Source organism: Aquarana catesbeiana, linkage group LG12 (assembly GCF_042186555.1).
Source record: "Aquarana catesbeiana isolate 2022-GZ linkage group LG12, ASM4218655v1, whole genome shotgun sequence".
NCBI lineage: Eukaryota > Metazoa > Chordata > Amphibia > Anura > Ranidae > Aquarana > Aquarana catesbeiana.
This window is the reverse complement of record NC_133335.1, coordinates 45,294,959-45,309,637: the sequence shown is the minus strand read 5'-3', so window position 1 is coordinate 45,309,637 and position 14,679 is coordinate 45,294,959. Positions and strand designations below refer to the sequence as shown.

Genomic DNA, 14,679 nt, shown 5'->3' with positions numbered 1-14,679 from the left:
AAAACTCTTATAATGAAAAGATAACGGTGTCAAGAGGCAATTGCGACATAGGAAACCCATGTAATACAATTGTGAAGCAACTTGTGTTTTAGGTTTAATGACCCTTTAATATATAAACACCATACTTTGCATAGCTTTGTCCATTGACCGTGACCCAAAGAACAAGTCCTCTGCTCACATCTGTTCTAAAAACATCTCACAGGCACCGTATAGAAACACAGTCACAGCTCCATCTAAGATCCCAAGCTTATCATACAGCTACTATGTTCATACATTAATAATCTTTTAACATCATCATCCCCATTCTCCACAAGACACGGCATCAGACACACAAGATGGCTGTTTTGATTCCAAGTGTTATTAACCATTTATAAATAAGTACATTTTTTCTCTTTTGTCTCATACAGTTTTTCTTGTTGAATTTACAGTTAAAGTCTGTATAGAGAAGGTGACTTTCGGGGGAAGGGAGGAAAGACTTTTCACATCTATCTCACATCTCACATGTACAGACAAGAAAAAACAGAGCAAGCAAATACAGTGTAACTGAGAAAAAGAAAAAAAAAAAAACCCAAGAGTGGTAAGGGGAGGCCGTAGAGGGTATTATAATACCCCGGGGGCACCTAAGGTGCAACCTCCCACCTCCTCTGCCTTCAGAGACCAAACACATCCGCTCTGCGCTGCACTGCAGGAGGTCCTGGAAGCAAAGGAGGGATCATAAACAGAAATAAAAAACAGAAACAAAACAAATAAAACATGATTTTTTGTCTTTTTTGTTTTCTTATTTACAAGTTCAATGCTCAAATCTGCAGACTCTTCCTCGTCTCCGGGGAGGAGGCAGGGAGAGGAAAGGGGTGACTTGGTAATAAAAAACTAAAAATTAAACAACCCCATGACCTGAGCACTGCACAATATATGTATTTTATATACATATATATATTAAACAATGGTTTGTGTTCTGTATATTTTTTTTTTTTTTAAAGAGAACGGACCATGCATTGAATAAATACACTGTACAGAGAAGAGAGTCCTTCTGACTTGGGGTGGCGAAGGCCCTGCTCACCCTTCACAAGGTTCCTTCAGTCTTTCTGATGTGTGCAATACAGCCGCAGCATGGAGGAGAAGGCGAGGGGGGCTGCTGATAGGAAAAGCAAGGGAAGTGAGCAGCCAGGAAGGGAAGTATCGCCAAAAAAACAAAAAACAAAAAAAAAAATAACCTTTCCAACATTGCATTGGGGTTCTTGAGCAGTGATAGTTAATAGCAGGTGTCTATTTTTACATAGCAAAGGCAACTCACTCTCCTCCCAGCTCAGATCTGTTGTGCCTAATCACAGCATGGGGTGTCAAGCAGGAGGCCAGTGAAAGTCTGCTTTTTTTTTTTTTTTAAAGATACTGTCTAGGGAAATAGAAAAAGAACCCTGCCACGACCACAAAAATCCCTGAACTGTGATACTCTGAGGACTTCGTTAAATTGAACTAATGACATTTTGTAGGCCCTAAAACTTGCATCTGTTCTCTATCCACAAACAGCACCGTGTCTGAAATTTACACCATGGCTATCACTTTGTAATAGAAGTAAAATACCAACATGTACAGTCTCCATAGAATTAGCTAAACACTTCCAACAATGGAATGCACCAAACCCAGCTTGGGAGCTTTTCCGAAGTCTGTTACCGTTATAAGGACAGATATTTGTCATCACTGCAGCGCCCTCTACTGGCTATAATTTGAGGCCATGCACTTTACTTACAACAATGGGCTGTTTGTTTCCTGTGCTGTTAAAACTTGTGTATTCAGTCAGTTTGAAATAAAAACTCAGAATGGGTTAGTCTCCCACATTCTCCAAATTTTGCAATGTTTTAAATATTACAGTGTGTTTACACAGACTCCCAGCTCCGTGTCCATTCAAAAGCAGCAAGTGCCCAAGTAAAGGGGAATAAGCGGTGTAGGCAGGGTCTCTGCTGTCCTAGTCGCTATTCTCTGCGTAACCCCGTCCCCCCCTCTGTCTTTACCATGGCGTAGGTGCTCATCTCTTTTAAAAATATATATAGAAGGGCCCAAGTCTGTGTAAACACTATAGCAGCCCCCCCAAAATCAGCTGGGCAGTAAGAATCGGGTGTTTTGCTGTGTAACAAGATAACTGCTGATCCTTTAATTGTACTGCAGCCCATATTCTTATTATGTATTCAGAAGTGCGGTTTAGAGCGTTACCCTGCTGAGAAAATGTGTTTGCATGGAAGCAAAGTGCCTTCATTACGCACTTCAAATCACAGGGAAGTGTCTTTTCACATTACTGGAATGTTCTCTTTATCACAATATACAATATACAGCAATTATCTAATCCCAAACAAGGTTTTGGTGCATCCTGTTTTTTTTCCCCCATTTATATAAAATATTGTAATTAAATAGCAAATAACTAAAATAATAAGTTGTATTTACTTAGAACAACATGCTCCAACAACTTATCCTTATGTCTGTTTCCATGAGAATGGAAACTGTAAGGTTTGTTTTTTTTTTTCCTTCATTATTGCACATATCACTGACACTAGAAGCATTCAACAAGTGGGTGTATTTGTTGCATTGACGTGGAGACTGTCATTGTAATGTATTTCAAACTGGCCATTTAGTGAATCTGCCCCTTTACAACATGAGCCCTTCTGGTCTGTTCTAGGACTACCAGCAGTCTGGAACATTTAGGAGAATCTGATGGATGTGGACAGGTCACAAGATATGTACACCTGAGAACATTGCTGTTTGATAGCAGAAAACCATATTGTAGCTACTGGTAGATTTCTGCTTTATGAATAGGTGTGATCATGTATGTCTTGGTCATCCCTCCAGTTTTTATTTATGCATCAGGTCTGGGCTGATTTAAACTCATCCATTTGCAAATGATGAAATGAATGGTTTCTTGCCCACTGCAAGTCAAATTCCTTCCCACCTGTCCTAGAAGCACACTGCTGCTCTTATGCTGGCTTGTGGTTCACAAAACCCTCCTAGTAGCAAGAGAAATGGAGATTTAAATTGATGCTAAATAGAAGATTACGAGATGGTGAATTCACCATCAGTGGATTAGTCATTCAGACTGCATTAGCCAATCAATAGATAGCTTTAAAATGGCACCCAAACTCAGAGGCTCCTGTGGGCACTTCCTCTGCTGTCACCCACATCTGGGTCCGAGTGCTAAATTCAGGAGGTAAAACAATTAGCTCCATAGGAGTGCAGAGAATTGTAAAAAGCAAAAGATAAAACAGGTGCTCAACCCTAGTTAAATACCTCCATCCATATAATCAATAAGGCCTGCAATAGTGCTTCCGAAATAAACTGACAAAAATGCACTGTATGGAAGCCCTGCTAGTTAACTGATTGGTCACAAAAGTAAACCTATGAAACTGGCATCTCTTGTGTAAAGATCCAATGCTGCTTGATGACCAGAGAGGGAAGCTCCGGGATCGTGTAGACCAGGGGTCTTCAAACTATGGCCCTCCAGTTGTTCAGGAACTACAGTTCCCATCATGCCTATTCATGTCTGTGAATGTCAGAGTTTTACAATGCCTCATGGGATGTGTAGTTCCGCAACAGCTGGAGGGCCGTAGTTTGAGGATCCCTGGTGTAGACAAACAAAAAGAGAGAAATCCAGCGCAAGATCATAGTGCAGTATATGTTAACTATTTATCAATAAAAAAAATATATGGATGCACTCACTAACATGATGGACAGCACATGTACACTGGCAGCTGATGTGACCACAAGTCCGTCCTGAGGCTCAAGTGTGCTGGAGAAGTCTGTTGGACTGGATGGGACATATGCTGCAGCTTAGCTCCATTGACTGCACCCAAGAGGGGGAAATATGGCCAATGTCGGTCCATACACCAGGACTGAAATGCCAGGGGGGAATTCCTCTTTCATCAGTCTCCAGTCTTAGCTTTTGCTCCTTGGGAGCTGAGTCAATGGAGGTATCCCAGAGCTGTAGTGCGCATCTCATCCAGCCAAACTTCCCCAGCATTCCTGAGCCTCAGTGGACCTGTGGTCTCATAATCAACCAGTATAATACACTACATGCTCCCTTCTTCAGCAGAGAATTGCAAATCCAACGCTTTTGTATTGTGTTTACATCGCAAGTGTAGCGACATTTCCTCTGAGCACAGAGGCTCAGGCAAAGCTGCTGCAGCTCTGTCCAGCCTCTACCTACAGCAGGGAATCACTGATATAATGAGCTATTACTGGCTGAATGCAAGACAGCAAATCTCAAGTTGATCTGTTCGATGCGGAGCTGTATAAGGGGTCCAGATTTTCATCTCCAGTGATCTGATCCAGATCCCCATGCAAAAAAATAAATGAAGTGTACAAAAATCAATATAGAGGTGTGCGTGTGTATATATATATATATATATATATATATATATATATATATATACACACACATATACACACACATGCACACACACATATACTCCTAAAAATGTATTAAAAGACTTCCTCCCCACAATAATTCCTTGGTTGCACTGGATGACATTTGCGTTTTACTGCACAAGATGCAAATGCTTATTTAAGTGAGCGCAACGTCATCTAAATTTTTAGCGACTGCAAAACTGTAAAAAAGTATCGCTGTGCTAATTTGTGCCCCCGTCCACCTGACTTAGTTTTATCTAAAAGTTATGTTGACAATTTATGCAACATTAACTTTTCCCTGTGTGTGTCGCAATGTAGCGTTAAAAGGGGAATAAAGCTCTCCTACAGTGTAAAAAAAAAATATATATACATTCACACTGAGCTTTACTATTCCACTATATTACATAAAATTTGCACTAGTGAATGGACTTTATTGATTTATATTTTGGGGTGCACAAATCGAATGAATGTTGTCTTGGGAAGATTTTTTTTTACCATATATTCCCAAAAAATATTTTAAAAATGTATGTAAATCTGATACCAAATTAAATCCGATCTGTCCCGAAAAACATGACATAAATTAGTGCAGACTAAAAACACTAAAAGTTATAATGGGCGGAACTGAGATATAACCAAAACGCTCTGGGACTCAATGTTTAGGAAAAAAAAGGCCCGGGGATTCAAGTGGTTAAAGCTTAGTCAAAAAGAGCAAAAAAAACATATAGTGCAACAATTCTCAGCAACCCACTAATGGAGATTAGTGAAAGCTGAATTCTGATCCATTGCCCAACATCTTCACTGCAGATTAGACTGTCTTACTGAATAGGCCTGCAAGAGTTTAAATGCAAAATGCTATAATGCCTAAATAAAAACCTTCTCGGTAATTATTGACTATTGTATGGGCACCAGTAGTCAAAAAATAGCCCTCTAGAGGTTTCTAGCAGGACAGGTGAGAGTAGTGCCTTTATAATACAGTTCTTGTAAAAGCATACTGTACATCTACCTATAACAACTTACTTTACATCCATTTCTCTTGCTTCCTCTAGTTAGAAAAGGACTGAGGTTTTGTGATCCCAAGAGCCAGACCCTGTAAAAAGCCTCAGTAAAAGCCTAGCATCCCCAGTGTATGTTACATATAGTGTTACATGCCTATTAATGTAATGATGACAATGAATAGAGCCCTTATTTTATCAGATTCCCAGATGCCTATTGTGCTGTAAGTGGCCTTGGATTTTTCTATGTTCCAGCTGCTGTACTTCCACATGCAGGGTCAGTCTAGTTACTCAGGGCTGTAAAACACACTGCCAGCAGAAGCTATGCTATGCAGGAGGAAACATGGGCTTGCCTCCAATAAAATCCACAGGTTGGCAGAAATATTCTGAGACCAGGGCCTGACTTCATTTTAGTGATTTAAGTGCAAATAATTTAATTTCAGTCAATTGAAAAACAAATACCAACTGTATACTGGGCAGTTGAAATGAAGGTGCCCATTGGGTTCCATGACCCAATCAAGTCTAGAGTGTTTTTTTAAGAACACCCTACCACACTAAACCGCCAGCTCTGCCCATCTTGGGTCAGCTAAGAACACTAAAGTGGAGGGTCAATGGCTGAGGGTCTGGGACAGGACTGATACCTTTACAAGAGTAACTCAGCCTCCAGTTTGAGGAAGGTATATGCAAAGAGTAAGGAGAAGGTTAATACCGAGAAAAAAGGGAAAAGCTAGGGGCAAGTCTGTTGTCCTACACATTGGACTCCACAAATGGTCTCTTTGGTTTGATGGGCGAAGTCTGGCCTTGCCGAGAGTCCCGAGACAGCTGTCTGTACAGGTTGTCCTGGTAAGCCTGTGCAACAGGCAATGTTCTGGCCACTTTGACATCAGGGTAGGAGGAGGCCTGAGTGACTCTCTCCAATATGTCCCCTCGAGAGCCATTGGCCAGCACACCGTGCGGGCCATAGTAGTCGTCTTCAAGGAGATGTCCATTCTGTGCATTGTTGGTTTTGTTATAAAAGGCGATGTTGCTGATAGAAGAGGGGGGGCTGAAAGATTCTGTCTGGGGCAAGATTCCGGGAGATGTTGGACTGAGGACAGTGTCAACAGAAGAAACAGCCCATGTTCGGCTTTGCTGATGATGATGGGGATGGGGATGGGGATGGGGATGGGGATACTGCTGAGTCCGTGCAGTCTTGTCAATTATGCCCATGAAGGGGGTGGTCCTAGAGCGCGTAGGTTCACCGGGGTAGCTTCCCTGGGGTGGGGACACGGGAGACAGTTCATCACAAAGTCTCTCATAAGCTGGTTTGAGAGGAATCTCCATTTGTTGTATAGAAGCAGACGGTCTAAAAGTAGCAGACAGGCTGGAAGAGGATGAAATGCTGTTGCTGGATGGGGAAAAGCGAAGTCCTACGCTCTGCGAGTGCAACAGGGGCCTTGGAGTGGGCGGGTGAGGCTTTATTTCACTAGGATTAATGCTCACTGGCCGTCTTATTAGGTGGGAAACATCTGGAGAACCTAGTTGGCTGGAAGGTAGAGAAGAGCGTTCTAGATCCAGCTTGGCGTGACATACAGGATAATATGATGCAGACTGGCTGCGCCCAATCTGTGGGGTCTGGTTATACCTCATACCACCCCTATAGGCTGATGTTGGCCTTTGGGGGATGTCTTCCTTAGCAATGCCACCATGCTGACAAATAGCCCCTGCACTTAAACTGGCTTGCACATGCTGCACGGGGCGTCCATCGGCTATGAGACCACCAAGGGAAGCTTGGTATACTAGACGGCTTTGACTTATTTCTCCAGAAGATGTTTGGTATTTACTTGCCATACCGTGTGCCATCTGTCCATATGTTCCCCCAGGAATCACAGCACTGGAGTGCACAGAAGAACTGGGCTGGTTACTGCGTACAATTTGTGCCTTGGCTGGCTGTAATCTGTGTGCAGGTTGTGGAACGGCTGTGGGAAGCTGTGACATTTGGAAAGATCGCTGTGATATCTTGGACAAAGGAGACTTGGGTCTTCCTGGATGCTGGCTTACACATGGCTCTTGCTGATATCTCACTGGAGAACCAGACTGTTGCCTATACATGCTAATACTTTCACTTGGCGGACTAGCTCTGTATTGCGGTGCCCTTCGTAACGGTGAAGGAGGAGGGCTTGGATAGTCTATTACCTGACCACCCACCGGTGGTGGACTAAAGCGATAGGAAGAGCTCTGGTGTGCAGGTGATGTCTGTGGAGGACTGGGCCGATAGTGAGAGTTCTGATGTGTTGGAGACAGGGACGGGGAAGTAGACTGATAACCTTGTCGTGTAGGTGAGCCCACTGAGCTGTTTGATCTGAAGTCAAATACTTGGTGTGATCCAGACATATAGGCAGAGTCGCGATTTGCAGGAGACTGAGGTGGGCTCTGCAATCCTGGAAGGCCCTGACACTGCCTTCCTTCAGACTGTAATCCAACAGCATCCATGTCTTGTTCCAGATATTCTTCTTCATACATGTCTTCCTGTGTGGAGTCAACGTCCTCATTTGGAACTTCAGGTTCTGGTTCATCCTGCAACTCCTGAACCTCCTCTTCTTGCTGCATCTGCCTGCATTCTTCCTCCACCCTCACTAGGAGCCGCTGGATCTCACGGTTGGTGGGGCAAAGCTGAATAGCCTCATTGAGATCTTCCAAAGCTGCTGTAAATTGTCTGCAAGATACAAATAAATTCTGGTAAGGAACACATTAATAACATAGATAGCCTTCATTATGTATATAATTTAGCGTCTTTAATATCACTTTTTTCTTACTGACAATGACAGTCTGCAAAGAATGCAAATAAAATGCAAATCTACATATATTGGAGAAATAGTGGGTATAGTTTCTAAACATAACAGTACTATTCTGGGATGGAAATGGCACTCTTGCAATTTCTTCACTTTATGGTGAAGCACCTATAGAGTATAGGAGATTTTGTTTTATGATGTACATGACACTATGGGGGAAATTTACTAAAACTGGAGCACAAAGAATCTGATGCAACTGTGCATTGTAACCAATCAGCTAACGTCAATCAGCTTGTTCAATTAGACTTTGACAATAAAACCTAGAAGCTGATTGGTTACTATGCACAGCTGAACCTGATTCTGTGTGCACCAGCTTAGTAAATCACCCCCTATGTTCTATAAGTAATATATGTTCTAAGTATTTATTTAAGTTGATTTTCCAGCTTAAAGTATTAACTAAAGCAAAACTTGTGGAGTGGAGAGGGGTTAGAACCCCTGTCAGTTTTTATTGCTGTCTGTGCCCCCGTTTAGGAGATTCACCCTCTTTATTTGTCCTGTTTGCCATTATCATTAAAAGTGAAAGTAGAAGAAAATACCAAATTTTGGGTTTTCCTCAGAGAAATAGAGGGGAAATGTTCCAATGGGGACACCAGTTCTGGTGACCTGGGGACTCCCAAGGGATTCCCTCACTATGGAGGGATTTCTGCTCACTTCCTGTTTGGCTATGCGACTGAAAGTGAAGGGAAATCTCTACAATGGGAACCAGATGGGGAAGGAAAATCTGACAGGCCTTACAACCCTCCTTTTTTCTAGCCAAAAAAAAAAAATTGCCTATAGTTCTATTTTAACCATTATCACTGCGAGTGAAAGTGAAAGAAAGTCACAAATTTTGGGTTGTGCCCAGAACAGGAAGAGAGAGGAAATCTTCCAAGGGAGACGCTAGTTCTGGTGACCCCCAGGGATACCCTCACTTTGGTGCGATTTACTCTTACTATGGAATATTGAGTGAAGGGAAATCTCCCCAATGGGACACAGATGGTAAAAAAGAAATGGACAATGGGGTATAATCAATCATGCCTTACGTAAAAGTTTTGCTTTCTCACAGTCACAAAAAAAGTGGGAGGTAACACAGGGTGGTGAATATCTTTTAGAGCTTATGTACACAGTGGGGGTGATTTCTGAAAGCCGTGCACCATCAGTAGAGGCGCAACGCACATTTCCATATTTACGAAATGGTGCACCCGTAATAGAGAGCGAATTCCCCATTTACTATAGTGATCTCGGCACACGGGAAAATGCAATCTGTGCACCCCTATGGACATGGCGCACGGCATCTACAAATCAATATTGACAGAAGATGGAGGTGCCAATATTATGGGGTGATGTGAGGAAGTTGAGTAACTGCCCAAGTATCAAATATGCCCAAAATAGAATGAGAAAGTAACTTTTTCAGAGAAAGCCTGCTGTGCCCGCAAGTACGTTTAGAACTGCGTGAGATCAATGTAAGCAGTGCGCATGCGCAAGTGGCTGTTGCTCTTGTTCACATGCGTTTGTTCACTGCGCGGCCAAAATCTTAGTAAATATTAAGCAATTGCATGGGTTGTACGGGCGCACCTCTAAACTTGACACATTTTTTTTACGCTGGTTCACTGTGTATTTTTTTAAGGAGATATGCACACAAGTCATGTTAGCATGCTTTGTTGCCAACATGTGACATGCACCTTGTTAAAATCATGTAAAAAGACTCTCGCTCCTCTAGCCCCTCCTAAAAGGGCATTTAACCTTCCCCCTCTAACCCCTTGGATTTCCATGGGCTAACTTTTGCTTTTAAAAGGGGGACTTCGCACTCCATTCTCCAATGCTCTTGTCTCCCCCCTCTAACCCCTTGGATTTCCATAGGCTAACCTTTGCTTTTAAAGGGGAATTCCGCACTCCACTCTATTCTCCAAAGGCTGTGAGCTGCCTTCACCAATCCAAACCACATCCTTTGCAGAGCATACAACAGGATCAGCTAGGAAAGGGGCGAGAAGAGCGATCGCTCAACCCCCTCCTAAACCATACAAGGCCACATGCACTCAACATAGCTGGCTGCCTTTGGTGCATGTTGGGCTCAGCCCAAAACCAACCACAAAGCACCTTGTACCCACTAGTTTAACCACCTTAATACAGGGCACTTATACCCCCTTCCTGCCCAGATCATTTTTCAGCTTTCAGCGCTGTCACAGTTTGAATGACAATTGCGCAGTCATGCTACACTGTAACCATGTGAAATTTTTATCATTTTCTGCACACAAATAGAGCTTTCTTTTGGTGGTATTTAATCACTTCTGGGGGGGTGTGGAAAAAATAAGACTGAAAATTTTGAAAAAAAAAGTTTTTCTTAGTTTCTGTCAGTAAATTTTGTAAATAAGTAATTTTTCTCTTTCACTGATGGGCGATAATGGTTACTGATAGGCTGCACTGATGGGCACTGATGAGGTGGCACTAATATGCTGCACTTATGGGCACTGATAGGTGGCACTTATGGGCACTGATGAGGTGGCACTAATACGCCGCACTTATGGGCACTGATAGGTGGCACCGATTTGGCACTGGTGGGCACTGATAGGCAGATAGGTGGCACTGGTGGGCACAGATAGGCGGCACTGATGGGCAGCAGTGATGGACATCACTAATAGCCAGCACTGACTGGCATCACTTGTGGGCACCGATTGCTGGCACTTGTGGGCAAAGGTGGACACTGATTGCTGGCAATGGTGGGCACGCATTTCTGGCACTGGTAGCCAAACAGGAAGTGAGGGTAAAACCCTACCAATGTCTTTCCTTGGGGACACACAGGTCAATCTAACTAGTGTCCCCATTAGGCAAATTGCACTCTAGCACTTTGTTGTGTACACTCCAAATTATTAGGTATTTTGGGTGTTATTAAAGGCAAGTCCACTCTGCAATACAAGTGTATTAGCTGTAAATCTGAGGGCAAGCACTGGTGATTTGGCCTCAAAACACACACCTACTTCCTGTGTACAGATTCACTTCCGGGCCAATGTATATTGCTTCCTGCTTCAGTGTGTGTATATGTATACCTATAGATGTAGGTTCTTGTGTCCACCAGCAGAGAGAAGTGGGTAGATGCCACACTCCCAATTCTGGAGGCATAATAATGGTCTAGCACAGGGGTCTTCAAACTATCGCCCTCCAGTTGTTCAGGAACTACAATTCCTATCATGCTTTGTCTGTGAATATCAGAGTTTTACAGTGCCTTGTGGGATGTGTAGTTCTGCAACAACTGGAGAGCCGTAGTTTGAAGATTCCTGATCACTCTAGCATGTTTTGAAAAAAGGTGGTTTTTCATGTACCTTGTATAATGCCCAAGAAATATTGTTTGGAAAATACAAGTGGGTCATGGCACATCTTACATTCCAAATTTGGCACTTAAGATCGTCATGCACTATGCAATCTGATTGACCAATCTCTGTACAACTCGATATTTAGGCAAAATGGGTAATAGCTTGAACAATTAATTCAAATTATAGGAAATCAAACAGGCTCTTGCACTAAAACTAATTTATTTAACCACTTCAATACAGGGCACTTAGACACCTTCCTGCCCAGACCAATTTTCAGCTTTCAGTGCTGTCGCAGTTTGAACGACAATTGCGCGGTCATACAACACTGTACCCAAAATAAATTTTTATCATTTTGTTCCCACAAATAGCTCTTTCTTTTGGTGGTATTTGATCACCTCTGCGGTTTTTATTTTTTGCTATTTTTTGTTTCTGTTAAAAAAAATTGTAAATAAGTAAGTTTTCTCTTTCACTGATGGGCACTGATAAGGCGGCACTGACAGGCACTGATACGGCGGCACCGATGAGGTGACACCAATGAGCGGGCACTGACGATGGGCACTGATATGCGGCACTGATGGGCACTGGTAGGCGGCACTGATGGGTGGCACTCATATGCAGCACTGATGGGCATTGATAGGCGGCACTGATGGGTGGCACTGATAGGCGACACTGACGGGCAATGAAAGGTGCCACTGCTGGGCACTGATAGGGTGGTGCTGATAGGCGGCACTGCTGGGCACTGATAGGCGGCACTGCTGGGCACTGATACGTGGCACTGATATGAGGCACTGATGGGCATCCCTGGTGGCACTGGCAGTGGTAGGCATTGAAGTGGGCACTGATTGGCAGCTGCCTGGGCACAGATTGGCAGCTGCCTGGGCACACAGTGGCATTTCCCTGGGGGTCTAGGGGCATACCTGGTGGTTCAGTGTGGATCGCTTCCCTGGTGGTCCTGGGCGGCTTCCCTGGTGGTCCTGGGTAGGATCCGAGGGGGGGCTGTGCTGATAAACAATCAGCACAGACCCCCCTGTCAGGAGAGCAGCCGATCGGCTCTCCTCTACTCGCGTCTGTCAGACGCGAGTGAGGAAAAGCCGATCACCAGCTCTTTCTATTTACATCGTGATCAGCCGTGATTGGACACGGCTGATCACGTGGTAAAGAGTCTCCGTCGGAGACTCTTTACCTAGATCGGTGTTGCAGGGTGTCAGACTGACACCCCGCAACAACGATCGCCGCGCTGCACGCCCCCGGCTTGCTGCTCCTGATCACGTCATATGACGTCCGGTCAGGAATATCAAACCACTTTGCCGCCGTCATTTGGTAATAGGGCAGGCGGCAAGTGGTTAAGATTTAACTGATTGCAGTGTATGGTCACATTTAAAGATCAAGATTGGAAAAAAATTAATTTATTGGGTTTAGAAACACTTCCCTGTTCTTTGTAATGTATTGAAAGATTTGGGTAAAAAAAGAAAAAAACACATTTCAAAGATATATTAGAAGTGATAGGAATGAGATTAGTATCAAAAGGGTTAATTAACTGAGAAGGGTTAATTAACTGAGAACACCTACTAATTGCCTAACAAGGCACATCCAATGAGATGAAATTAACCAATTGTATTGGGCGTGCGCTATTATCAATGAGAAAACCGCAGTTACCCTAGCGACAGTTGCAGTTTACATATGCGGGTATTATCGCTATTTGCGCTTCAATGTGCGCCGGTTTGCAAGTTCGATTAATGACTTTTCCGGCGCACCAATTAATGTATGAACTGGTGCAGTGCCTTCTTCTTAGTAAATCACCCCCAGTGTATTTCCATTAGTTTGAATCCTCCAGAGTAAATGGAGCTGAGGTTCTGGTTCTTGTAAGCCTCTGCTTTGTGTTCTATAGTCTGATCTCCTCAAGGAAGAAGTCTTGGCACGATGTACATAAAGCGGGGACGGAAAGTTTTCAGACCCGCTTAAATTTTTCACGCTTTGTTATATTGCAGCCATTTGCTAAAATCATTTAAGTTCATTTTTTTCCTGATTAATGTACACACAGCACCCCATATTGACAGAAAAACACAGAATTGTTGACATTTTTGCAGATTTATTAAAAAAGAAAAACTGAAATATCACATGGTCCTAAGTATTCAGACCCTTTGCTGTGACACTCATATATTTAACTCAGGTGCTGTCCATTTCTTCTGATCCTTGAGATGGTTCTACACCTTCATTTGAGTTCAGCTGTGTTTGATTATACTGATTGGACTTGATTAGGAAAGCCACACACCTGTCTATATAAGACCTTACAGCTCACAGTGCATGTCAGAGCAAATGAGAATCATGAGGTCAAAGGAACTGCCTGAAGAGCTCAGAGACAGAATTATGGCAAGCCACAGATCTGGCCAAGGTTACAAAAAAATTTCTGCTGCACTTAAGGTTCCTAAGAGCACAGTGGCCTCCATAATCCTTAAATGGAAGACGTTTGGGACGACCAGAACCCTTCCTAGAGCTGGCCGTCCGGCCAAACTGAGCTATCAGGGGAGAAGAGCCTTGGTGAGAGAGGTAAAGAAGAACCCAAAGATCACTGTGGCTGAGCTCCAGAGATGCAGTCAGGAGATGGGAGAAAGTTGTAGAAAGTCAACCATCACTGCAGCCCTCTACCAGTCGGGGCTTTATGGCAGAGTGGCCCAACGGAAGCCTCTTCTCAGTGCAAGACACAAGAAAGCCTGCATGGAGTTTGCTAAAAAACACCTGAAGGACTCCAAGATAATAAGATTCTCTGGTCTGATGAGACCAAGATAGAACTTTTTGGCCTTAATTCTAAGCGGTATGTGTGGAGAAAATCAGGCACTGCTCATCACCTGTCCAATACAGTCCCAACAGAGAAACATGGTGGTGGCAACATCATGCTGTGGGGGTGTTTTTCAGCTGCAGGGACAGGACGACTGGTTGCAATAGAGGGAAAGATGAATGCGGCCAAGTACAGGGATATCCTGGACGAAAACCTTCTCCAGAGTGCTCAGGACCTCAGACTGGGCCAAATGTTTACCTTCCAACAAGACAATGACCCTAAGCACACAACTAAAATAACGAAGGAGTGGCTTCACAACAACTCCGTGACTGTTCTTGAATGGCCCAGCCAGAGCCTTGACTTAAACCCAATTGAGCATCTCTGGAGAGAGCTAAAAATGGCTG

General features: G+C 43.5%; 1 protein-coding gene across 1 annotated transcript in view; it reads right to left on the bottom strand.

Annotated features, from left to right (window-relative positions):
- Positions 1-336: 336 nt before the first annotated feature.
- TANC2 (tetratricopeptide repeat, ankyrin repeat and coiled-coil containing 2) overlaps positions 337-14,679 on the bottom strand; it is a 710,755-nt gene continuing 696,412 nt past the window's right edge. Inside the window, 1 exon segment of the mRNA XM_073607675.1 lies at positions 337-8,076. Within this exon segment, the coding sequence (XP_073463776.1) occupies positions 6,129-8,076 (1,948 nt within the window). The 3' untranslated portion in view covers positions 337-6,128.